Source organism: Dermacentor andersoni, chromosome 7 (genome assembly GCF_023375885.2).
Source record: "Dermacentor andersoni chromosome 7, qqDerAnde1_hic_scaffold, whole genome shotgun sequence".
Taxonomy (NCBI): domain Eukaryota; kingdom Metazoa; phylum Arthropoda; class Arachnida; order Ixodida; family Ixodidae; genus Dermacentor; species Dermacentor andersoni.
In genome coordinates this window covers 27,896,427-27,921,785 of record NC_092820.1, presented here as the reverse complement: position 1 = coordinate 27,921,785, position 25,359 = coordinate 27,896,427, and the positions used below count along the sequence as shown (strand labels likewise).

Genomic DNA, 25,359 nt, shown 5'->3' with positions numbered 1-25,359 from the left:
AGGAGCGCTCGTGCAACTGCTCGCGCGTTCGTCGTCATCATCTTTCATATCAATGCTGCTAATCATGCCAAAAAAGGCGCAGTTAATTATATAGAGTTAATTAAGGCGCTTGGCCCCAGAACTGTTGGTGGGCGTCGAACCCACGACCCTTGGTGTTATTTAGGGTGAAGTTGATTAAGGCACAGTTACTAAATATGGAGCTAATTAAGGCAATCGAACTCACTACCCTTATTGCTAATTAGTGGGACATTGAGTAAGGCACAGTTTATTAAGGTAGCTTTAATCAAAGCACTCGAACTGGCAACCATTACAGGGAGAAAACAAGTAATAAAAATTAACAACCCATTTGAGTGAAACCATCAAATCATTTATTGGATGGCTATTGAGCGCGCAGACTTTCGCCTTCATTCTCTTTGGTGCATGCAAAAGTGACTGTCAATGTTTTTGGTCGGATGACTGGCAAACAGTAGTGCGCTACACAGCACCCAATCTAACGAGAAAGCCGTGAGACCGGGACGAATGCCGAAGAGCGGATGGTGGTGGTGCGAAAAGCACGCGGCAAGTAGGACTGGCCCGGTCGGGAGGGAATGTGACAGCAGAAATGGCTAGAGCGTCAGAGTCAAGGTAGGTAGGATTGAGACAGTCGACGAAGATCATATTTTACCGGCCGATGACGCACAATATCATGTGCTTAGGTGCACGCTTGAGTACTACGAACAGACCATCACTCGGGGGCCTTAAGGTAGGACGCACATCATTGTGGCACACAAAGACGTGCGTGCCGTCCTCAAGGCCAGGGTTGACGTATTCCCGCCGGGAAGAGCGTCGTTCTTGGGGGGTGAACGACAGTACGCATAGCGCTACGTAGACGGCAGGCTTAGTCGGAAACGTCAGCAGGTACGGTGGGCGAGTCGTCGAAGAATGCGCCAGGGACTCGAAGAGTGGTGCCAAACGTAAGCTCGGCGGCGCTGGAGGAAAAGTCACAGCGAAGAGCAGCGTGTATGTCAAGCATAACGAAAGGAAGGCACTTGATCCATGATGAAGGAAAAGTCGAAACCATTAGTGAAGCATTAAGTTGGCGGGGAAAAAGCTTGATGTTCCCATTGGTTTTCAGATGCTAAAAGGTAGTCTTCATGTGATTGACGCCGAGTAGCCGAGATAGGTGGGCGAACAATCTTGAGTCGAACTGGCCACCTCGGTCAGTCGTAATGGCAGAAGGGACACCGTAGCGGTTAATACAAAGTCTGATGAGCGCTCGAGCTGTCTACTCGACCGTTAGGTCAAGGAGGGGCATCGCTTCAGGCCGTCTAGTGAACCTGTCGATGCACCTTAACAGGCAGCCATGCTTCCCGCCGGGAGGACGGGGGCCAACAATATTGACGTGCATATTACTGAAGCGGGCGTCCGGGGACGGGAATGTGCCAGGACGAGTTGCAGTGTGACGATGCACTTTAGACTGTTGGCAGTTGAGGCACCCGCGTGACCAGCGACGAACGTCTACGTTGATACTGGGCCATACATAACGAGAAGTGACAATTCGCTGTGTTGCGCGAATGTCAGGATAAGCCAAAGAATGGAGTGCATAAAAGACGGTCCGGTGGTATGGGCGATGCACGTAGGGACGAGGACGTGTGGTCGACGTATCACAAACAAGGGGCACGTGGCAGTCAGGGAGCAACGTATCTTCAAACACCATAGAGGTGTCGCTCGAGCTCTCCGTCAATACACTGCGCGGCAGCCATGGCCGGTTGCATGAATGGCGGCACGAGAAAGTGCGTCGGCAACGGCGTTCGCGCTTCCGCTGACGTGACGAATGTCGCTGGTTTATTCTGAAATGCAGGCGAGCTGTCTGATTTCGCGGCAAGTCTAGGGGGTACTGCTGGACACTAGGGCGCACGTAAGTGGTTTATGGTCAGTAAGGACACGGACGGAGTGTCCCTCGAGAAAATGTCGAAAGTGCTTTACAGCCAAATAGATGGCGAGCAGCTCTCGGCCGAAGGTGCTGTAGCGCAGCTGAGGGGTGCAGGCTTCTTGGAAATGAAGGCGATGGGCTGCCAAGCATGAGCAACTAACCACTGCGAGACTGCGCCGACAGCGGTGTCGGTTGTGTCAACCATGGCGGATGTTGTGGACGAGGAGCGTAACGCCAGCAACGGCTTTTTGATGCCTCTAACCACGTGTTCAGCGGTGTCATTGCAGGCCACGGGGGTATTCGGTGTTTTGAGGCCCGAGAGAAAGTCGTGGAGAGGCTGCAGTATATTGGCGCTGTGGGGAATGATGTGGTGGTAGTAGGTGGCGAGGCCAAGGAATTCACGCAGTTGCGTTGTCGTGAACGCCTGTGGAAACTCACGGATGACTGTGACACGGGTCCAGAATGGCCGAATGCCGTGTGCGTTGACGCAATGGCCGAAGAAATCCAACTCCGTAACTATGGTGTTGGCGTGGCCGCCTTGAACAACATGCTGGGCACGTTGGGCACACCGAGATTGCGGCCTGCAAGAAGGACACGGACGCAGGCGATCAGCCACTTAAATAGGGTCTGCAGAACTATAACAGCGCCCCCTGAGGGCGAATCAGCTCGGTTTCGAAACCAAACCCTCGATATCACATTACCTCCTCTTCTTTTTCTTTTAGAAATGAGGGGAAGAGACATCCTTATACATTTCTTACTTATTTCTTAATGCTGCAATTTACGTATGCACTTACATTCAAAGGTTCTCATGTCTGAAATCCCTGAACACATACATTTCATTAATAACACCATAACTAACTCGCAGCTCTCTCCCCACTCTTTCAGTAAAAAGAAAAGTAAAAAAAAATGTGACACGAAGTAGAGCACTCGGTAATTTTTTAAAGTACAAACAGTGGAAATACACATACAACCACACCAAGAATGAAAAAGTATGTAGTAATCACACTGCACAACACACAATAAAAATAACGAAACATGTTCAGAAACATCGTTGAACAACATGAAACATGAAAATTCAATGTAGTAATGATGAATATGAACCCAATCATGAACTGCACAGCAGGCAATAAAAAATTATCCGAACACATGTCCGGACGCACTTAGACATGGAAATGCGATGTATTTCTATGTATATTTATAAATGACATCATTACTGAGATTAAATATCAAACTATACGCGGACGACTGCGTTATTTATGCGACAGTTCAATTGAGGATCAAATCAGGTTAAATGAGAGCCTCTAAAAAATTATATCATGGTGTGAGAAGTGTCAGATGATTATTAATTAAAAAACACCTTTATGCAAATAACTCATAAGAAGAAGCCCCTTCTCTTTCATTGCTGTGCAAATGGTATTACTCTGTCAGAAGTAGAGGAATATAAATATCTGTGCTTACGGATCACGAATATCTATCTTGAACAAAGCACATAGACGTGATTACAAGTAAAGCACTATGGAAATTGTTTTTCTTGAGACGCTCTTTGAAGTTATCCACGCCTGCTGTACGCCTTCTTGCATATCAGCCTATTATATGTCCTATGCTTGAGTATGCAGTATCCATTTGGGACCCGCACGCAAAGACAAACATCAACAAGCTGGAAAGAATACAAAACGGTAGTGCCATAGATTTATAATTATTATGGGCGTTCATCAGTTACTGAACTCATGAAGCGAAGTGGATTACCTTCAGTTATCAACAGAAATCAAATTTGTCGACTAAAGTTCTTCTACCAGCTAGTAAAATATTATAACATAGATGCATCAGATATCACTTATTCCGAAGGCTATGCTACTAGACAAGGACATCATTTTACAGTAACACCTTAGTTCCACTTAATAACTGCTTTAAAGACACTCGTATTCCCAGAACCATTGTAGAATAGAATAGCTTTGCCGATGATGATGTGAGCCAAGATTCATTGACTTTATTTAAGAAATACAATAATTCTTTGAGCAGTCTTACTTATGCTTGCGTGCGCCTTACTTCTTGTGCTGTTTAGGGTTTGTTGCGCGTGCATTGTTGTGTGGTTTTGTTCTACCTTTTTGTTTTTATTTAGGGTTTGCTGTTCTGTCTCTAAATCATGTATGTTATTCATGACTTTCGTGCTTTTGACATTTAGGAAATCCTTATATTCATTCACTGTTATGTACTTACTGTTCTCATTTTATCGTGGTTGTGCAGTTTTATTCATTCAATATTATGTACTTACTGCTCGCATTTTATCGTGGTTGTGCTGTTTTATGTAAATACGTCTTTATGTATAACACCTGCTATGATCTCTCTTCGAGATCGCAGTATCCATAAATAAATGAAATCAATCAATGAGGAATATATAGACATTTATGAACTTGTGTGCATCAAGGAAGAAAATCTTTGAGGTGGTGCGGTTTCTGCCGCCACCTTTTTGACCGCCAAGGCAAATGCGGTACATCAACGTCAAGCTGAGTGCCTTCTGTAGGTGCCAACAATGGCTCCGAAGCTACCTTTCAGCTTTCCTGCTCACTTAAACACCCATCAGGCACAACTATGGGCGCGATAACTAATTTACATTTGAGCTTCCGCGCTCCCTGAAGCGCCCGCCGGACGAATCTGAGTGCGAAGAAGATTCAAAGGAATCTGAAGACTCAGATACGCTCCTCAGGAGCAGCTGGGAGGGGACTTATCTAAAGCTGCATGGGAGCACGAAAGCTCAGACACATGAGCGTTATGCGTATAAGAAAACAAAACATTCGGACTGGGCACACCAGTCATTTGTTGTGAAAGTGCCAGGAAATTACACGCCCATTGGCTCAAAGGCAGGCTTAATTTTGGCTGGGCACCACAGCCGCTCGTAGAACTGGTGCCTCAACAGAATATTCCGATTCCTTGAAGCGCTGAGCAGTCGACGGTGCTAGCGGGGCATTTGAACTGGGCACGTCAGTCGGCATTAGTATTCGTGCCTGATCCGCTTGCCTTACGGCCGAATAGCTACTTTATGAGCTGTATAAGAACACACTCGCGAATGAGGAAAAAGCTGCACTGGAATGCGCAATTCACAGAAAGATTACCTGAAGCAACTGCATCTGAGTGTTTTACAAAAATAATGTATAAAAGGGGTATATGCCTTAGCATGCCTGCGACTATAGAAAAAATCTGGTAGCAATGCGCTCAACGTGCAAATTGAGATGTGACGTACAGTTCTCGTGGGTTTTCCATGGAGCTTGCCGTCGCAACACTTGAACTTGGGTGACGCTATCTGGCGTTGTAGTTCGACGGAACTTAAGACATGGTGCACTTCCAAAGTCTGATGTAGTGTGCAAGTCCACTACGGTTGAATGCTCCAACACTCTAGACTGGTTCACTCTCACTCGTGGTGAAATCGAAGAAGCGTTGGCCTGCGGAGCACTGTCAAAGTCCGCTACATCGTATAAGTTCAGTATACTTGGATGAGATTCCGTCCAGCGGGAACCGATGTCGGAGTCCGGTGATGTAACTGAGGCTTGGATACAAGAAAAAGTCACTCCATCGATTACTCCCCTCAATGCCTTGATAGCATCAAGTCCAAGAAGTGACGAACCGCGTTCAGTCACGTAAAAGTTGACCGATGCCGACTTGTCTTGAAATCTAAGAGTTGTGCAGAAAAATCGTAGATTCTGCATAACTTGCTCCGAGTAATTCTGAATGACCAGGTGAGATAGAAGGACGCGGATGTGCGAGAAGTGTCTCTAATAATCCTGAATATTCATGAGAGACACAACCGCACCGGTGTCAATCATCAGCTGTAGAGTCACGTTATTAATTTGAATGGGAAAGCGCCTAAGCGACAGGGCATTGCCACCATCTTCAACGTTCAGGACAGTCACTGTATTTGTAACAGTACTGTCTTGCGTTGCCAGTTCGTTGGCGGGTCGAGATGGAACTTCAAGTGTACGGCACATTTGGTAAAAATGTAATTTATTCCCCTTGTTGGGCAGAATTTGTAGTGGGCAGGACAACCATGCAAGTTCGCCCAATGATGCGGCGATGCACAGCGGAAGCAGCTGCCAAGTTGAGCTGACGGCGCGAGGGGAGAGGAGGCGCCGATCACCTTCTTGCCTGACGACGAGGCCCACTTCCTCGCTCTCGCCGTCCGCCATCCTGATCCGGTCGGGGGGAAGGCCGGTCCGCTGGCCGCCATATTGAACTCGAGAAGGATTGGGAAGGCGACCGCTATTTTGGATTGAAGTCGGACGGTGAAGCTGACTGCCATCTTGGACTGAAATCTGACGGGGACGGCGCTGTGACACGGCGTCTACTTGTAGAACGTCGAGGTGCTGCTTTACCTTATCTGTGCGCTCCTCTTCTCTAGCAATTCCCACTGCTTTCTTGACGCTACAATTCGTGCATAGTTGAATGCATCGGCGGCGTAGTTGGTGTGACTGTAATCCACAAAGGATTTGATCCTGAACCACCAAGTTAGTCACCGCTCCAATAACACAATTTGGTGAATCGTTGGATATCTTGCAAGAATTCCGTTGTCGATTCCGCAGAACTCTGTATTGTGCGCTTGAAGTGCAAGCCACTGCAAAATTCGTCGTAATCCTAAATCCTAAAGAAAATGTCAGTCAGTACTTTGAGCGCCGCTTCATATCCATCAACTGCCTTGCGGTCGCGCGTTCCCCAGTGAGTGTTGGCCTGAGTCTCTCCCTCAATCTAGTTAAAGTAGGCACGGACGCCTTCCATGCCAAAGCGTTTAAATGTAACACCTCCTTATGTTCTCGCATGGAGTTCTTGGCAGCGGCGTCGACATAGACCTCTACAACACGTCGCCATTTAGCCCAAGGAATTGTCGGTACACTGCGACATGACAAGAATGGCGGTGGTGGAGTCACCGAATTCATGGTAATGAATCAGAAGGCAGAAACCAGGAACTGCAGAGAGGATAGATGATGGCGACGCAATAGCGTAGGAAGAGGCAGGCAGGATATAACGCTGGAATAGCGTCGAAGCAGGCAGGCAAAGAAATGACGCCGCGATAGCGTTGAACAGGCAGAAAGTCAGAAATAATACGTAGGAGGAGTGAAGCAAAAGTAGGGGCTGCTGTCAAGAGGAAGCCAGGCATCCTCACTCACATGTGGGCACGATGCAAAAGGATTCCTCGTCGCCAAAATGTAGTGGGAATGCCGACGGAACGCGCTGCTCAGCAAGACATGGCACATGTGCCAACGCTAGCAGCGTCCAGGCAGAATCCGGCGTCCGCGGCAGCAAAACGATTTCTATGGTATCTTGAAGGCATCATCCTACGTACGGAAGGGTTTATCCTCGTCGCCAAAATGTGCTGACGGCGTGGCCGGGATAAACGCCATGTCGGGCACGCTGAGGATGCCGGGACGGCTGCCTGGAAAAAGGAAACCGATGCAGGCGGGAACCGAGGTGAAGAATCTTTTTAATCGGCGAGCAGCCACTTAAATAAGCTCTGCAGAACTACAACAGCGCCCCCTGAGGACGAATGAGCTTGGTTTCGAAACCGAAACATCGATATCACAGTAACATCGAACTCGTTCGTCGCACCATTAACGACAAGACCAAACTTGCTGAGTCTTGCGAGCATTCGACATAGAGGAGCTTGAGGGCTTCGATGATGGTGCTGAAGGCGAAGATGTCAAGATAGGCAAAGCAGTACATCAAGCCCCGTAATACCTGTTCAATCAAACGCTGAAAGGTATGTGTCGCATTACGAAGACAGAAAGGCATGCGTAGATATTCGAACAGGCCGAACGGTGTTACGATGGTGGTCTTAGGAATATCTGAGGGCTCCGCAGTAATCTAGTGGTGGGCTTTCATCTGGTCGACCTTCGTGAAATCTGTGCAGCCGTGCAGTGCCGAGGTAAAATCTTGGATGTGGGGAATCGGGTACCGATCTTGGACAGTTGCCTTGGTAAGAGCACGGCGGGTGCGAGCGACCGGTCTTAGTGGACACCATATGAAGCGACAAGGCGCAAGTATTGTAGGCAGGACGAATGAAGCCAAGGTCAAGCATGTGTTAAAAACTGCTTTAGGGCAACAGCCGGACGATCCGGTGCGAGGCGATGAGCCCGTACAAACACGGGAGGGCCAGTCATGACGATATGCTGAGTCACGCTGTGAGCGGCCGAGGACTGAAAGCAGGGTTATCGGAAGACATCCGGAAACTCTGCAGGGACCGCTGACCACGCGTCAGGAACGACCGTGTGCGCCTGGAGAAATTGGAGTGTCCGAGCAACACAGGAAACGCCTCGCACAGCTGAGCTCGTCTCGAAATCCAGGATGCGTCTGTGCCACACGTCAACGACGGTTGTAGTGCCAGAGGCAGTTAACTCCAATGATCGGCTGGCGCGCGTCCGCGATGACAAATATTCATCGAAAGGTACGTCTGTGGCCAATGTCAAGAGTCACCTGCTTTTGGCCGTAAATCCGGATGGTCAATCCGTTGACCATTGTGAGAGAAGGCGAGTCGGGAGGATAGCGTCGCTCAGCCAACGTAGGAGGAAGGACGCAGATTTGGGGCGCCAGTGTCGACGAGACAGCGAACTTTGGTGAGGCGGTCGGTGACTTGGAAGAGGCGGCTAAATCTGGTGCCGGGGACAGCGCTCGCCGTCAGTGTTCTGCCCGACCGTTTTCCGCTAAGGAGCAGGGCAGGCGGCACTGGTTTGTACGAGAGCCGTAGCGACGGTGGTAGCAGCAAAGCGTAGGGCGATGTGGAGGACGGTGCCAGAGTGATTGCGGCTGGAGCGGCGAGGTCGTGCCGAAGAAAGCAGCCGGCGTGTTTGAACGGCAGCGACCTCAGCTGTAAGCGGCGCTACTTGCCGGGTGAGCTCTTCGTTAGTTTTGAGGGGACGCCCACAGTTGTCGCCAGCAGCTGCACCGTGGGTGGAGGTTCAGGCGGGGGAAAAGCTGTCGCCGCGGAGAGAAAGCCGACATCCAAAACCTTGTCGGTCAACTGAGCCAGTGATTCCAGTATTGTGTATGAAGGCGCGGTCAAGATGATGGGCGCCTGCGGTGGAAGGCGCTGCAGGAAAATTTCCCGTGGAAGTGCGCTGTCAGTTGAAGGAGTCACGTCTCCAGTGAAGGCTTGCATTCGACGCAATATGTCGGTAGGATTGTTGTCACCCTGATCCTCGAATGTAAGCTGTTGCTGTAATCGACACTGCTCCGTTTCGGTAGTGTGCTGGATGAGCGTCGCCTTAAGGTGATCATAGGCGCCGTTGACAGGCGGGAAGCGTAGAATATTGCGAAAAGCCCTAACGGCATTAGGCGGAAGCGTTCCAACGGCGTGGTCGAGCATGGTCCACTACGAACTGAGGCGGTGACAACGGAAGAAGGATTCAGTGGTGATGAACTAAAATTCCTAGACGGACGACTCGAAGTCTGGGAACTTAGGGTGGACATCTCGGATTCACGGGATCATGGCGCTGATGACGATAATTGATCGGAGGAATCAGAGGCCATGGCTTCCTGGATACCAGGCGGGCTACTAATACAGCGGGGCTCCAGTTCCTGGCCGCAGTAGGTCTAGCGAATCGGCTGAGTCATGTGTAGTGCAGGAGCTGAGAGCGATGGCGCGAAGTCTGGAGTGCCCAATTTGTGGGTTCGGAAAAACAATACATACGTTGGTGCCTGGTGTCCACAAATTATATTCTAACAGGGCCCGCTCAATCAGACGAGTGCGGGAAAAAGTGCCGCTGGCCTTCGATCGTGCATCCGATTCCTTGGTCGCGGACCGCAGTGGGCTTGGCGTGTCGTCGTCGTCATTTTTTGGTTGGATCACTGTGGCACGTACGTAGTGCACACTACAGTCCTCCAAGCTCTCTATTTCTCTCTCCCTTTCAACCTTTCTGTGGTTCTGTGCACTTTCGTATTTCTTCCGTTTTTTTCCAGGCAGCGACGATTTGCCTTATCTCTAAAGCCACCCTGGCTTTAACACATTCGGTTCCAGTAGTAACGCACAGTTGGCGCCTACAAGACCTGCTTTTACAGGTCCAGCAGCAACCCCTTGTTCAGCTCCTTGATGGGTGGCTAGCGTTACTACCGAAATATAAGGTACTTTTTATGGCTAGTTCTTTTCCACCCCTCCCAAATCACCCCCAGCAAAGAGGCCGCATCGAAGAAGTGTTTCAATTTCTTAGCCACCACAGAAAAAACTTTCCGAGGTATTATGCAATTTATTCTGAAAAACCAGAAAATAGCTTAAATGTCATCTCATTTTTCCTCGTTGCTAAATGTATGAGTGATGCTATAGGTGAAGGTTAAAAAGGTACAAAGCTAGCTAGTGGTGAACATCTCTTGGAAGTGCCTGCGTATAAGAAACAGCATGAAAAGCTACAGAACCTTGTGCCATTTGGCGACTTTCCTGTTAGTGCCTAACCGAACCGCGCTACAAACACTATTCGTGGTGCCATCTCAGATGATGACGTAATGGAGCTGGCTAAGGAATGGCTTTTCGAAGAATAAGGAAGAAATGTGGTTAATGTAAAACGAATTAAGGTGAGATGTTATGGAGAAGAGATCAACACCAAACGTTTCATTCGTAACTTTGGCTCAAGTGTGCTACCTGAGGCCATTGGGCCCGGTTATGACAAGATCCATGTCAGACCGCACATGCCAAACCCACTCCAATGTTATAAACCACAAAGATTCGGTCAGAGTTCCCAGAACTAAATAGACCAATTGATTTGTGCTTAGTTTAGTGCCCACAAACACACGTATGAAGCATACTAAAACACTGCACACTAGGTAAACTGTGGCGGGCAGCACGCCGCATATTCGCGGTCCTAGCCATCATGGAAGAAGGAGACAGAAATCGCGACAACCGAAGTCAAGGAGTTCATATCGGTGAAGGAGGCAGGTAGACGGTTTGCGTACCTGCCCAAGAATAACTTTGACGAAGTGGCGCGTCATGAACCAGCGCCACAACGGTTTCCTATGGGTGCCAGGCCCACGCGTAGTGAGCCGGGCCCAACGCTATTCGCCCCCTCGCTTGCTGCACCCAGCGCTGCTTCGCCATCTAAGGAGGTCCATCAATTTTAGAAATTGTGGCTTCCAGGCTTTCATCTCTCGAGGCGAAGCCATTTTTGCGAACAAACCGCTCGCAAGAGCGGGTCTCCAGCGGCCTGCGAGTGGCGATGAACGTAACTCCCCGTCAGACGGCGCAGCAAGCGCCTAAGCAGCGGCGAGAGTCCTTCGATGGCTCCTAAAAGAGAAAAGGCCCTATGACAGGGCCTGGCAAGAGCTCTGTATGCAGTATTTGATTCCATAAACACACAGGAGAGGCCTCTTTTCTCACATGGGGAAGCAATTATTGCAGTGCGACGTCGGGGGATTTTGTCATTACCTTGATTATATTAAAGAGCTCCTTCATAAACTTAGATGGTTCCGTGCATTCAGTAAATGCATCTCACATCCCAATTCAGCGCATGCAATATGTCTGAGCCAATAGGCCATTTTTCGCAAATACCGCAACGAGGCTACTGCGTCGGTGGGTGGCGCAGCTTAAATAGTCGATCAGGTGGTTGCTTGTCCCAGTTAAACTCCCAACGACCCCTGAGACAGTAGCTGTTAGGCGGTCCTCTTCAATAAGCTTATTACCATTATCTCTATATGCACTTCACATGGCTATCAGCGTCATAAAACAAATTTTAGGAACTTGATTGGTAAACCTTATCGACCGTATATTGTTGTAGAATATGTCAACGCGCACAGAACTCTGCGAGGCGATTCTTGCGGTGATTGAAGAGGGCGTTTCTTTGAAAGCTTCCTTTTTTCATCTGATGCATGCTTTCTTAACAAGAGCGAGCCAACATGCTATTGTCGCAAGACGCGACAAACAATACACACGGCGACGGTGCGAAAAATAAAGAAAAGCATTATATTCCGAGGCTCGGGAATAATCGGCCACGCCAACTTTATCCTCTTCGGAGAGAGCCCTGCGTGCAATCGCGTCCCTCAGTGCGTTGTCTCCTGTGGCTGTTAGATTTTTCTAGTGGTGACAGCCTCCCTCCAATGCAAGCATTTTCTCGATGCTTTATTTGACGACGCCAGGATCTGGCCATGCTTATTCTGCCATTAATTAATTCGGACAAATGGGGCTTCATCCGGACCTCGTGCACAATTTCCGGTGTAAGCCATCGACGCCTTGAGAAATGTAGACTATCGGAAACGACTTCACAGTTGGCGTCCGCGACAAGTCGGACAACTACGTACGGGGCAAAGTAGCGCCTCAGCAATTTCTTTAAAAGGTCACCACGGCGAACAGGAGTCCAGACCCAAACTCCCTCTTGTTACGTTTCGCCTACGACGCGCGGTATAGCCGGCGCGGATGCAACGGACGCCGGGGCTTCGTTCAAAGCGGCGGACATTTTGGCCCGTTCGACGCCGCCGCAACGCCTCCCCGCCAAGCGCGTCCAGGCGTGTTTCAATGCCACGTGTCTTCGTGTGTGCGTGTGTGTGTGTGCATGTTGGTGCCCACGCTTGTCAAAGCGCGGCAGCCGGGGAGAGGAGCTCCCCAAGTGTGAAGCGAGGAGGTCTGACCGGCGCCGGCCTGGCGGATGCGTCACTACACTCGTCCCAACGTGTCTCTCAGCCTGTCCGTGCCCCGTCACGTGCGCCTGTGACGAGGCGTTCCTTCTCCCCCTCGACTCCGAGAGTATAAGAGCAGCTGCTCCCGGACGCCGAGAGAGGCTCCGATTTCTTCCGTTGAGTTACGTGCTCTCCCGTCTCTCCACTTCGGTCGACCTGACCGCCCGCTCTTTTGCAATGCTAGAATAAAGAAGTTGTTCTGTTACCAGTCGACTCATGCTTTGCCGGGACCTTCGGATGCTTCCAGTTGTGCCCCAGGCCGCCAGGCCAACGCTACCCTTGGGGCTTGCGACCCAGATGCAACAACGGGTGTCAGCGCTGAGATTCCAACACTCTCCAAGCTCGTAGGAGACTTCTCGGTGGCGAAGGTTATAGCGGCCTGCATCGTTCTCCTGCTGTCGATGAATACGTATGCACGCAAGGTGGTGGGCTTCTTCAGCACACTGAGTGATGTAGTCAGCGTTAGTTTCGACGGTATTGCATCCAAGTTCACGAGGCAACATAGCGTCCAGCATGGTTGTGACATCACGACCGTGGATAAGGTGAAACGGTGTCATCCTCGCTGTCTCTTCCTGAGCGGTATTGTATGCAAAGGTGGCATACGCCAATATCTCGTCCCAGGTTTTATGCTCTACATCAGCGCAATTCAAAGCATAACCGCAAGTGTCTAATACCCCTGTCACACGGGAAGATTTAATGTCATTCGAATCAAATGACATTCGCATGTAATCCCAATAATCGGGATTTACACGGGAAAATGTAATGTCATTCGAATGGAATGACACTTCCCATCGAATGAGTTCGGAGAACTCATTCGCATTCGATTTCGAACCGAATGTATACTCTCCACCCCAGATCGACAACAGCGACATGCAATGCGAAAAAAGTAATGCGTGCATCAGCAAAGCCAGAAGATATTTATTGAGACTTATAAAAACGAATAATTATTTTTACCGCGATGATATTTTCACCACTGGCTCTGCTCAAGCGCTATTACTCTTGGCATCAGGAGCACGGGGATGAGGAGTCTGTCGAGACGGTCGGCCATATTGTATGTTTGTTCAGCAACGGCAGCAGTGCTATGGTGGCTAGCTGTGGTTTTGTGTACTCTCGTGGTGGTGGTGGTGGTGGTTCGTCGGTGTTGGACGTGCGGTACCATGGCTACAGCTGCAGCGGACCCGAAAGAAAAAGCGCACTGGACACCCGAGGAGACATTCGCCCTTATCAAAATATGGGAAGACCATCTCCATGACTTAAGAAGGGCGAAGCGCAACGCAAAAGTGTACCAGTTGATTGCTGAAAAGCTGCTCGATGCTGGCATCAGCAAGACTTTGAAAGAGACGAAGACAAAGATCGAAAATCTAGCAAACAAGTACAGGTGAGTGTATTTTGGCAGGAACTCATTTAAGCAGGACTGCGCGCGTCAGGAAGGCGGGGCTCTATCGCATGCGCGTGTCATTGTTTTGTAAGCGCCGCTGTGGGCAGCTCGAAGCTTTTGCTCCACTGAGCCCAACTTTTGAAACGAATTATAGCTTCTCGTGCATTGTTTGCTGGTTAAAGCGACTGAAGAGAAAAGCACGACCCATGCATCGGCGCAGGCGGATTAGGTTACGCTATATGAACTTTACTCTTTCCTTACCACGGCACTAGGCACCAGTCACAGGCGATTGACGTTATTGAGCGCCAACATAAAAAAAAAAAGAACGCTGCGCTTCTGGACTCGTAGCGCCATCTGGGTGATTGTGTACAAAGCAGTGTTTCCTTTTCTGCACGGTTCACATTTTAACCGCGTGGCGCGGATTTTTAAAGGACGCGCGAGGGCAAATGTCGAGGTGCAGTTCGGCATGACGGCGTCGACATCCGGACCCGCGCGCGCTCGAAAGGAAGCAGTTTCGCGTGATCCCGACGATCGTAGAAGCGATCTTTACTTTTCGAGCAGTGATGACTCGGACATCGATGTCGCGTCGTCGGAGTTCGGCAGATAAGCCGGGAACATCATCTGTTACCCGCCGCCAAGTTTCGTTTTCGCCTCTCGTTTTGTTTATTGATATCTACAGCCGGTTTAATTGCCCTTTCGGTGTCCAAACTTATTTTTTTGTTTTTGTTTACGGTGTGTCCACTTCACTTGGACAAGACGTGCTACCACCAGGTTTCGAACCCAGAGAGATCCGGGCATTGACCACGCAATGACGCCCCGTAGAGGTCCGAAGCGGCTTGCGAGAGCTCTCGTTTTTTTTAGCCTGTCCTGTAGGGCGGAAGTCGTTCATGCCATATGTATGAACACCAACAAATATGCGCGGACGTTTATCCTTGAAAAACCGCCGTAGAGAATTTTTTCCCTGAATATATAAGTCAATCATTCGTAAAGATTGGCATGAATTTAATTAATTGTTTCAGTTTGGAAATTCTTGTTACGTATTTTGTAACTGCTGTTTATTTTCCGAAACATGCCTCATATTTCCTTTCATTCCTTTATTGTTGCAGAGACATCAACAAGAAAAAGGGCACTGGGCAAGGCCGTGTCACTTGGCCCTATTACTGGGAAATTCACAAGTTCCTCAGTGCCTTACCAATGAATAACCAGCGGGAAATGGTGGAAAGCCAGTGCAACACTGTGGAGGAGGTAAGATGTGCACATCTTGGGTGCATGTTGCCGCCGATATTTGGTGCTTCTGAACTGCCTGACGAAGTTCGCTGGTCACTGACCATGGTCAAAAAGAAGTAACATCTCGGCAGCGCTATGGCTCCCTTGTCCACAAATCTGCCTGTTATGTAGATATATGTGTTAATGGTGGCAATTTAACATGTTTGGTGCTGCAAGGTTTGCTTACAATGCTTGGAAAGCGATAGTCCGAATTCATGGAATAAGTGGTACCGAATATTGTCACTGACAAACGTACCACTTAGCAAGGTTGAGCCTTTACTCAGACAAGCCTTGTATAACATCAGCGCACAGCAGAGAGAAAGACTACGTGAGGCCATGAGCCAAGTCATACAGCTCGGCCACATGGTGGCTTTGGCAGAATTATGTTGCATGCACCACCGCACACGTAAGACTAACGCTGGAGCGCGTGGCTTCCATCAACATATTGCCACTAGGTCTGAGATCATATTGGGGTGGCAGCAAGGCACCCGCTTTCGCCAGCCTTCGCAAGTGCACCGTACAGCGTGGCCTTGGACCCAGCAGTCGGCACTCAGCGGCTCTAATGTCAGTGCAAGCCACGTGCTCGAGCATTTGTGTCACGTGTGCGGGTGGCTGTGCATGCAATAGCCATTTCTTAGTGTGTTGTATTTTGACTTTGTGATAACCTGTGCATTCAGATCGAGTTTGTTTGCACTGAGAGTACTTCAAAATGGTTCTGGCATTATTAATTGCTCGTCACTTTCCATTTCAGATCATCCACCAAATGGAGAATGATCACAGAAGCGGAGACGACGGGGACGCAGCCTCCAACATGAATGAGGATATGGCATATCCTACACAGGATGACGCATCTGAAACATCATCAGAAACTTCGTGTCGTGCGCTTTCATCTCCTGTTGACGCTGGACCTTCACAAACTGGGACTCCCCAGCAAAATGCTTGTCGCCAGAGCTTACTGGGGCCTCGCGAAAGGAGAAAGAGGCAGCCATCGAATGCAAATCTGCTTGCGCAGCTCATTGAGGAGCAACGGCAGCTGCGTCTATGTTTAGAAAAAGGCATGCAGAAAGAAGAAAAGTTCAGAGAGAAGCAGATTCAGCTGCAGGAAGAAAGTGCGCAGCGTGAAAATTTATTTTTGGCGTGTTTGCGGGATTTGGGCAAAAAGTAAATGTTCAATGCCTGCATGTCTGTCAATGAGCATGATTGTTTTCATATTCACACGCTCTTCGAAGTACACACACACACACACACACACACTGCTTCTCTGCTGTGGTGCAATGCTGCTGGTCATGTGGCCTGTTGAGCACGTCTCCAGAAGTATTGCGCCAGAGCAGCTCGAACACTGTGTCCTGTTTCACTTGACTGAGTGGTGGAGCGCGATGGCTGTGGAAACAGTTCATCAAATGCAGGCACATCTTGTTCCCACTGAGGATCCACAGGGTCTCTGAATGTCTCACAGATATTGTGAAGAACACATGCAGCCCTAATGGCTTGTTTAGCATTGGGCAACTTGCATTCTAGCCTCTTCATGACAAAACGAAAACGAGCTTTCAGGCGTCCAAATGCGTTTTCAACTATGCGTCTCGTTTTGGAAAGGTTATAATTGCAAGTAGCTTCGGGGGTGCCAGGTGATGCACTTGGGAAGGGCTTAAGCAGTGTTGCAGTCAGTGGAAATGCCTGGTCACACAGAATCAGTGGTGTTATAGCAGCGCCTTCGATCATAATCACAGGCGAATCAAGGTGTCCGCTTTCAATAAGTGTGTGCAGCTTCGATCGCCCGTACACGTTGGCATCATGGCATCGGCCGGGAGCTCCAACATTGATATACCGGAACCGGTACTGGTGATCAACCAGGGCGAGCAGTATTACACTGTACCTGTATAAAAGAAACAAGCGCCAAATGTTGTCTTGCTCATGCATAACAGTGGGCACTACTCTTTGCAGTATTTTAACCTGTCATAAACAGCCATGTTGAGAAAAGCACTTCTCAAACAACTGTGCGAGTTGCGCAACAGGCGCAGGCCACAGCATGACAGCTCCGGCATGCATGCTTGCCGATAATTTTTTTTGTTGCCACAAAGGAAAACTTCATGCGCGCAGGAATTTTCTAGCTATGGCTCTTGCACGACAAGTCATGATACCTTCACACTGTACAGTAAAGGCATTTTAGGCAAAATTAGCACATGCATGCAACACTTTTTAGCAAATGGCTGGAAGTTGTTTATAAGGAAAGCGTTCATTCAGCAAAACATCACGACTAGTTTGGCCTATGTATACATTTTTATGTATAGACAATGCACACACAGTTGACAGAAGCAGTTATGAAATTCTAGTGCGGGAAATTCCAGAAATGCACCATTCTGAACACACTGCAGGTAGAGAAAAGAAAATAAAGGCAACCTGAACTTTGGTGATTGTTATTTGCAGATACTTATGTATTTCATAGCTACTACTGCTAAAGCTTAATCAGTAACGATCGAAAACAATCGTTTATATTTCACAATATATCACGCAATGAAAAGTGAATTAATTTTTTAACTTCGCGCCAGCGTAGAGGTCTCGAAGGTACCTACCAGCCTTTGTAGTTATGGTAATCGATTGCGTTGTCCTTTGGCGGGGATATAGGAAAGTGACAACCATCGAGAGCGCCGATTGCCTGCGGGAAGCCAGTGAAGAAAAAGAACTCCCTCACGTGTTTTTCCAGTTCGTGGCGCCGGACCATTCGAAGCCACTCTGCTTCAAGTTGTTCGGTGACAACCTTACAAAACTCCCGAAATACGACGTTCACCGTTGACCGGCCGATGCCGAACAGATGGGCGATCGTTCGGTCTTCAGCGCTTGAGCACAGCCGATACATCCCGACGGCCACTCTTTTTTCCACAGACAACGGCTTTCTCATGTTCGTCGTTTGGCGCTCCAAGGCGATCCTGCACGACTCCACAAGGTACCGGAATGTCGTCTGCGAGACACGGAAAGCTTGTCTGAAGTGATTCTCCCCGAGATGTGGAAGCGTCTCTTCGAACCAACGTTCATTTCGTTCAAATGCCCACCGCTCACGGTGAACTGTGGCGTCGGTAGCCATCATAGCAGCAATAGCGAATGAATTGGCTACTAATCTCAGTTTCAGGCTTGCGTTGATCTTCGATTGCGCTTCTTTTGCCAGTTCCAGTGCCCTCTCCTTGTTTCTTCGTTGTGCTCGGTAACAAATGTAAGAGGCAACTAGGGCGTTCACTTTTTCAATATCAACTGCGCTAGCTGCGCTTCCTCCACAGAGCGCCATATCGGCCATATTGCTTGTTTACACTTACCGGATTTGGGCTTGGCTTTAGTTAGGGCTTGGCTTGTGAAGATCGAAGTGCTTTTAGTTGTGAATAATTGGCGTCAAAATGTTTTCCTCCGTTTTAAAAGTACTCGCAAAGGTTCTTAAACGCGTTTAATAGGCACAAAATTTCTTTGCATTTCACAAATTTTGTTCCAGATCGTCATTGCTATCATTTGCGAATGCCATTATATTTTACTGTGTAGCACCGCAAGACACCGAATGGCATTCGATGCATCGAATGCCAGTCGATTCGAATGACATTAAATCTTCCCGTGTGACAGGGGCATTATTGATGCGCTCCGTGAGTCAATTCGTTTGCGGATCGCACGCCGTTGCTTGCCGGTGAGATGTGCCACTAAGTCTTAAAACAGTGCCCAATAGCTCAGCTGTGTGTGCAGTTCCTCTGTCAGTTATTATTACTCTTGGGACACCGTGTATCAGTACATTCTCTGTAAAAAATTGAGCTGTTTCACTTTGTTTCCCGCTGTGTAGCTTTGGTTTCGGCGAAGAGAAACAGTCCCGAAACTCATCAATAAGCTTAAGGAGTCTCTCTTCTTGTGTAGGTAGCAAGCTTGAGCCGACGTGAATGGACAGATGCACGGTCGGTAGGCCGGCGGAATCTGTTCTTCCACAGTCATGCAGTCCGTAACCTCATTGAGCTCTTCCGCGTACGCGACTGCCCTATCTCTTGTAAGATGCCGGCGTTCAGGACGAAAGTTTGTTAGTAGGACGTCTGTGTGTCCACGAGTAATGTTAACGGCGCCTCTTGCAATGGATATGCCATGACTAAATATCAGAAAAGGAATTTGTTCGGCGATCGTGTTGGAGCTGCATGGCGTGCCACATATTACAGGCACAAGAGCACTTGAGTGCGCAGGAATGGTCACATCATCACCGAAGATACGTAAATGCTCATGTCGCTGATATTCCCAGGGTAAGACCGAATCAGTGCCCATCCAAAACGTGACAGACCTGCCCCTACTGTTCATAATAGTGCCGTATCCATGCAGGAAATTCATTCGCAATGTCACGTGTCTGCAGCCCTCCGGCAAAATAACGAAAGTTGCAGCAAATGTCGAGCTACCGATATTATTTCGGGCAGTGCATTTGCCTGTTGGGGTCATCAATTGACCTGCGGCGCATCTTATGCGGGGACTTGTCTATGATTTCTTCACTTTATTAAGATTATCGGCGAGTTTCTGGCTGATTATCGAGAAATCTGCCCCAGTATCTACTAACGTGGTTGCAAGGTGTTTGTCTATAAAAACAGTGAGGTCGGTACTTACGACTTCCCTAGGAGTTGGCAGCGGCATATCGTCCGATCTCACAAATGGTGCTGGTGGTGTTGTAGCACTTCGACGGTCGGCGACCTCCCCCCTCCCCCTCCCTACGTCGCTTCGCTTCGTTTCCCGGCGAGGGCTAGGGGATCTGCCCTTACTTCGGCGTAACTGCGACCTTGCGGCGAAGAGCTCGGTGCGGGTCACGGAGAGCGAGGACGACGAGTGAATGTATGTCCTTGCGTAGGAACGTCATTGTAGTGCCTGTTTTCGAGGCGGGCTCGAGGAAAGATAGGTGCAAACCTCTGGTATACAGGGCCATAAACGGTAAACGCACAATTTCTACACAATAAAAGAACGAGACGGCGGTCGACAGTGTGCCAAATGTCCGACCAGCGAACAAGTGGAACAAGTGGCGTCCTCTGCGGCCAAGCTCTAGTTGCGGGCGGGGGAAATAGGCCGATGTTCCCACACCGTAGAATCACCGTGGAATGTTTCGGGAGTCTGAGGATGCTGTAGAGTCACCTGAGAAGGTCCTGCGGTAGGTCCTGCGGTTGCCATCTCGTTAGGTGGTGGGCAGGTTGGTGCGGGCTTTTCCCAGAAAATCACCTCCGGACTGAAGTCCTGCAGCCGGCGAGAGTAGCGGTGGTTAGGAGTGTTCACTGTAGAAACTGGTTGCGGGTTTGGACTGGATGCTCCACTCCGCACAGGAGTTCCGGGCATTAGGGAGTACCCATCACCTCCACTAGTGTCGCAAGACGCAAAGAACAGTGCACGGGACGACGGTGCGAAAAATAAAAACTCTATATTCCGAGATTCTGGGGAATAATCGGCGGCGCCAACTTTATCTTCTCCGGAGAGAGCCGTGCGTGCTCTTGTGTCGCTCACTTCATTGTGTTCTGTGGCTGTTAGCTTGTTTAGTCGTGAAATTATAACCTGCCATACAAAACATACACCTCCATCAAGTACGCTTGTGACATGCCTTGAATGGAACGTTCTAAAGACTTCCGACTGAAGTCATCGATTTCCGATAGTCTTCAGGTTACCAAAACGAGGTCGTTGATCCCCATATTCTCCCCGATGGAATGTCGACTCAGCCAGTTGGGAGTTCTTTGAGAGCTCACATATTTAGGCCGAGATGACATTGCTGCTTCCAATATAGACGATGCTATGGCGTATCTAACAGGTCTTATAATTGGCATGCTGAGAAATGTAAACAAACCAACGGACTGGTTAATAAAAGCCGCATCTCGTCGTGCAACGAGTAATGCCAATAAACCCGTAAAATACAAAACAAAACAAAGCTTGGGGGCTGCTCTGGGACTCCCGTACTGCTGAGAACTACGTTAACTTTTAGCAAGCGAAGTCACAGCGCAGAACACTTCGACCTGCGAAGAGAGACAGTTGGGAAAGGTACATCTCGAGTGTGAAAACTATAAAGGATAGAACGAAAGCTTGGAACAGGGCAAATAAATGAAAACGCCGGCATTAATACCTTGTGCTTATAGTACATACAGAATGTGACAGCCTGAAGGATCGGGCTGATTTTCTTGGTGAACACTTTGAAGAAATCTCCCGTCCATCGATCAACCTGCACACTTTCCTGCTATTCACAGAACGCGCAACATGACAGCTCCTTCAATGAAAATTTGCGGGAAATGAGACATACAATTGCCCATTTAGCTGAACTCCAAACATATTTAAATTGTTGCAGCAAGTCCGCACCAGATGTCGATAACATTAAGCATGAAATGACGAAGTACCTTCAACCAAAAGCTCTGAAAACACAGCTGTCTTTTTTAAATGCGATGTGGAGAACTGGCTACATTCCATCCGCATGAAAAGAAGCTATTATTGTCCCTATACCTAAATAAGGCAAGAACCAGTCCTTTGCCACTGTTTACAGACCTATAGCTTTGAGAAGTTGTCGTTGCAAGTTCATTGAAATAATGCTAAACCGGAGCCTAATCTGTCGCCTGGAAAGCAACAGTATAGTACTCTTCCAATCTGGCTTCAGAAAAGGGAACTCAAAATAGATTACGTTGTCAGCATTTAGGCTTACACAAGGGACGCGTTCATACACAAGCACTTCTTTGTCTCCGTGTTTCTTGAATGTTGCTTCGGAATTATCCGAGATTTTAACGCCATGGGTGTTCGCAGCAACATGCTTTATAAAACCGAAGTCTCTTCGTAGGAGTTTTCTTTCGGTGTAAGGGTTGGCCAAACCTTCAGGTTTTTCAGCCAAGAAAATTGTGCTCCGCAAGGTGGTCTGGCTAGTTTTACGCTTTTCGTTGTGAAAATTTATTCTTTCCACACAGCTATTCAACCTAATATGTTCTATTGTAAATACCTAGATGACGTGCAGATGAGCTTTTAAATCGTGCAATTTCGCTATCTGCCTGCGATCGCCATGTACAGCTTGGGCTAAATTATGTGACTAAATGGACTGATGAAAGCAATGTTGGGATGAGCCTACAGAAAAGTAAATTGATTCTTTTTACAATAAGGGAGGCATTGTACCAGAGCCTGGCTATTGCACTCTATGGAAGTATACAATCTGTAAGCACGCAGTACAAAGTTGTCGACATTGTTTTAGACCCGAAATTAACATTCATTCCATACGCAAAATACTTCAAAGATAAATGCCTGAATGTAGTGAACTTATTGCAACTTCTACCACAGACAACATGGAACAGCGACAGGAGACGCTTTTTGAAGTTGCGCAGGAGCCTTGTTGGCTCACATCTTGACTACAGCGCAATATCTTATCTCCATGCTGCATCCGTTGCTTTGGAGATGTTCGATCATGTTCTCCATCTATGCATCCGCCTAGTCACCGGAGCCTTTTGGACAAGCCTTGCACAAAGCTTTATGTGGAATGAAATGCATGGTCACTCCATCTTCTTAGGTCATATACCAGTTTTACGTGTTCCCTGAAAATAAATTCAAACTCTGGATATTCTTCCTATTCCATCCTAAATGATACCATATGTGCCACACTTTTCTATTACCGACCTATAGCGAAGCAGCCCAGCTGCTTCGCTGTTAGGAAATGGGCGCCTCAGTTCTTTAACACTACCTAATGACTCCAGCGAAACTTGCACCACCGTGGCAGTGGCAACTGTTAGAATGCAATGCATCATTTGTAGAAGTCACAAAGAACGTTCCAGAGATAAATAACCGTACGCATTTCCTAGGGCTTCAGGCGAAATACTCTTGTATTGAATTTTACACCACCGCATCAAAGTCGCATGCTGGCGTTTCCTATTCCGCAATCAGTCCATCCTTCGCGTAGTTCGAATATTTGCACCCAGAAACAAGCATATTTACTGATGAGGACTATGCAATATTGTCGACAGTAAAACATACCATGAAATCAAGGTTTCAAGAAAACCAATTATATTGACAAACTCTTTAAGTGCCCTAATAGCATTAAAATTATTACAAAGACAGAAATCCCTTTATCCGCTGCTATGCACTAAATATGCATCTACCCAACATGTTTTATTGTGCTGGGTGCCGGTGCACAGAGGTATCGAAGGTAACACGCTTGCAGGTCAAATCGCTACATCCGTAGCAACGAATGCCTGAAATTTATGCATATCTCTTCCTGCTCTACACTTCAAGCCAACGTTGCGCAAAAAAGATAGAAGCTATTGGCAGCAAATATGCGACACTAAAACCTCGAATAACCATTATTTAATTCAGCTGCGTTTAAGAAATCGGCTGGTGCCAGCGAAAATACGTGAAATTGAGGTCACTTTCTGTGGTCTTTGAATACCTCGAAAATACGGTACACACACCTAGGTGTTGACGGCTAGTGAACCTCCTATATGTGGCAAGTGGGGCAATACACTTACTTCCTGTACATCCTGCTGGAGTGTTGGGAAAGAGTAGCTGAAATGAAAAAGCAGTTTCTTCTTGCTTACCGAGACCACATTCTCCTTCATCCGGCTATTTCTTGGCGCAGAACTATCCTTTGACACGAAGGCAGCTTTATGTTTTTAAAGGATGTTGATTTATTTCATGTAGTGAGCCCAATATATTTGTAGCACGACCACGCACTAGAGGCTCCTGGTGCGGTATTAGCGATTCCTACAAGGCATGCGTGTCGACCCTTGCCTTCAAGGATCCTCCTGAGGCAGGAGTACTGACATCAACACGTTTTAGTGCATCTCCTTTTCAAAAATTTACTTTTGACATATATGCAGAACGCATAAGCTATTGGCATAGATGTCTTGCACACACAGGCGCAGACACACACACACACACACACACAGGCGCGCACACACACACACACACATATATATATCTATATATATATACTGCGCACTTTATAACGAATGTTTTAGGGCACTATATAGCCACGTTACACCTACCTTTCGTGATCGGTTGCTTTATTGCAGATTCATGATTCATGGTGAAATGCTTGGCGCTATTTGGGCAGACTTGGCCCTTGCGCCAGTGACCCATATACATCATCATATATCGTTGCTCAGCACTGCGTGGAATTTGTTATTCTCAGACAACCTATAAAGAACTTTCTGTCTTGGGTGCGGTATAGCTTCTCACTTAAAGCTCCACTTGGGTTTCGCGCATTTCAGCAGTTAATCTGCAAAAAGATCTCACGGCTAGGTTGCTTGTGCCGTTTTTAGTTTTGTGTGCTTTGTGAAGGACCTTTTCTGAGCTTTCATGAACGACTGGTGCAGCTCCCTCTCCATGCTACTTGCCAACGTGCAGCGAAGTCCACCCCAGGCTCAGCAACATGAGCAGCCCAGGAGGAGGAGAATGGAGCATTGGCCATTATGGTATGTATTCATCATCTTGAAACGGGTCGAACAAGCGAATGACTCCAAAATCGAGAGAAACTATGACTCAAGCATTCCTAAAAGAGTTAGCTCGTGTCTTGCAAGTGTTTACGTCGAGGACACAGTATGAAAGAAAGAAAAAATGCTTGGTGGCACTGCAGCCAAGATCGGACTGGCCGAATATGGGGGCTTCAGGCTGACATCACTGATCTTATGTGGTGTTATAGCGCACAAAGGCGAGAGGTAACCAGAGAAGGCAAATAACATTAACGTGTGGTCGATAGTTCTATGGAACATAGGAATTATATGTAACGTATCTCTAATGAAGTTTTGCGGATATTTAACTACGAAACATTAAACACCATATTTTAAGAAAGACAGTATCTGCGAGATTAGTCCCGAATGATCCTGCAGTGAGTCAGCAAAAAGACGAATAAAAAAATTGACTCGCCATTCCGGCCCTGCGAAAGTGGATGTTCAGCGAAGCTGTTAAAGAACATCACTTCAACTGCTGAGGCGGGTGTGCAATGCGTTACTGCTTTAGAGTAATGGGAGTAATGGCCATTTTGACAACCCGCCGCTGGTGCTATTGCCGTTTCTTTTCCCTTTGCCGCTCCTCGTATTCATGCGTAGTCCATCTATGCGTTGCCTACCCATAGCGGTACTACTGCAGCAGTGAAAAACGCTTGCTAGGCTGGTTCGTTTACATGCGAAAGGGTAGCGACGACACTCGCCGTGTCGGAAGCTGCCGTCGCCACGGCAGC

At 48.1% G+C, this 25,359-nt stretch overlaps 2 protein-coding genes across 2 annotated transcripts in view; both read left to right on the top strand.

The window, feature by feature from the left end:
* The window catches only part of LOC129385940 (uncharacterized), a 90,792-nt gene that overhangs the window by 27,907 nt on the left and 37,526 nt on the right, over nt 1-25,359 (top strand). Inside the window, exon 4 of the mRNA XM_055073124.1 lies at nt 24,497-24,595. Coding sequence (XP_054929099.1) covers nt 24,497-24,595 — 99 coding nt within the window. The remainder of the gene's footprint in view (nt 1-24,496; nt 24,596-25,359) is intronic.
* LOC140219234 (uncharacterized) lies at nt 13,461-16,372 on the top strand. Its single transcript, XM_072289045.1, has 3 exons — nt 13,461-13,925; nt 15,032-15,170; nt 15,943-16,372. Exons 1-3 carry the CDS (start codon nt 13,567-13,569, stop codon nt 16,354-16,356), a joined length of 912 nt encoding a protein of 303 aa, XP_072145146.1. The 5' UTR covers nt 13,461-13,566; the 3' UTR covers nt 16,357-16,372.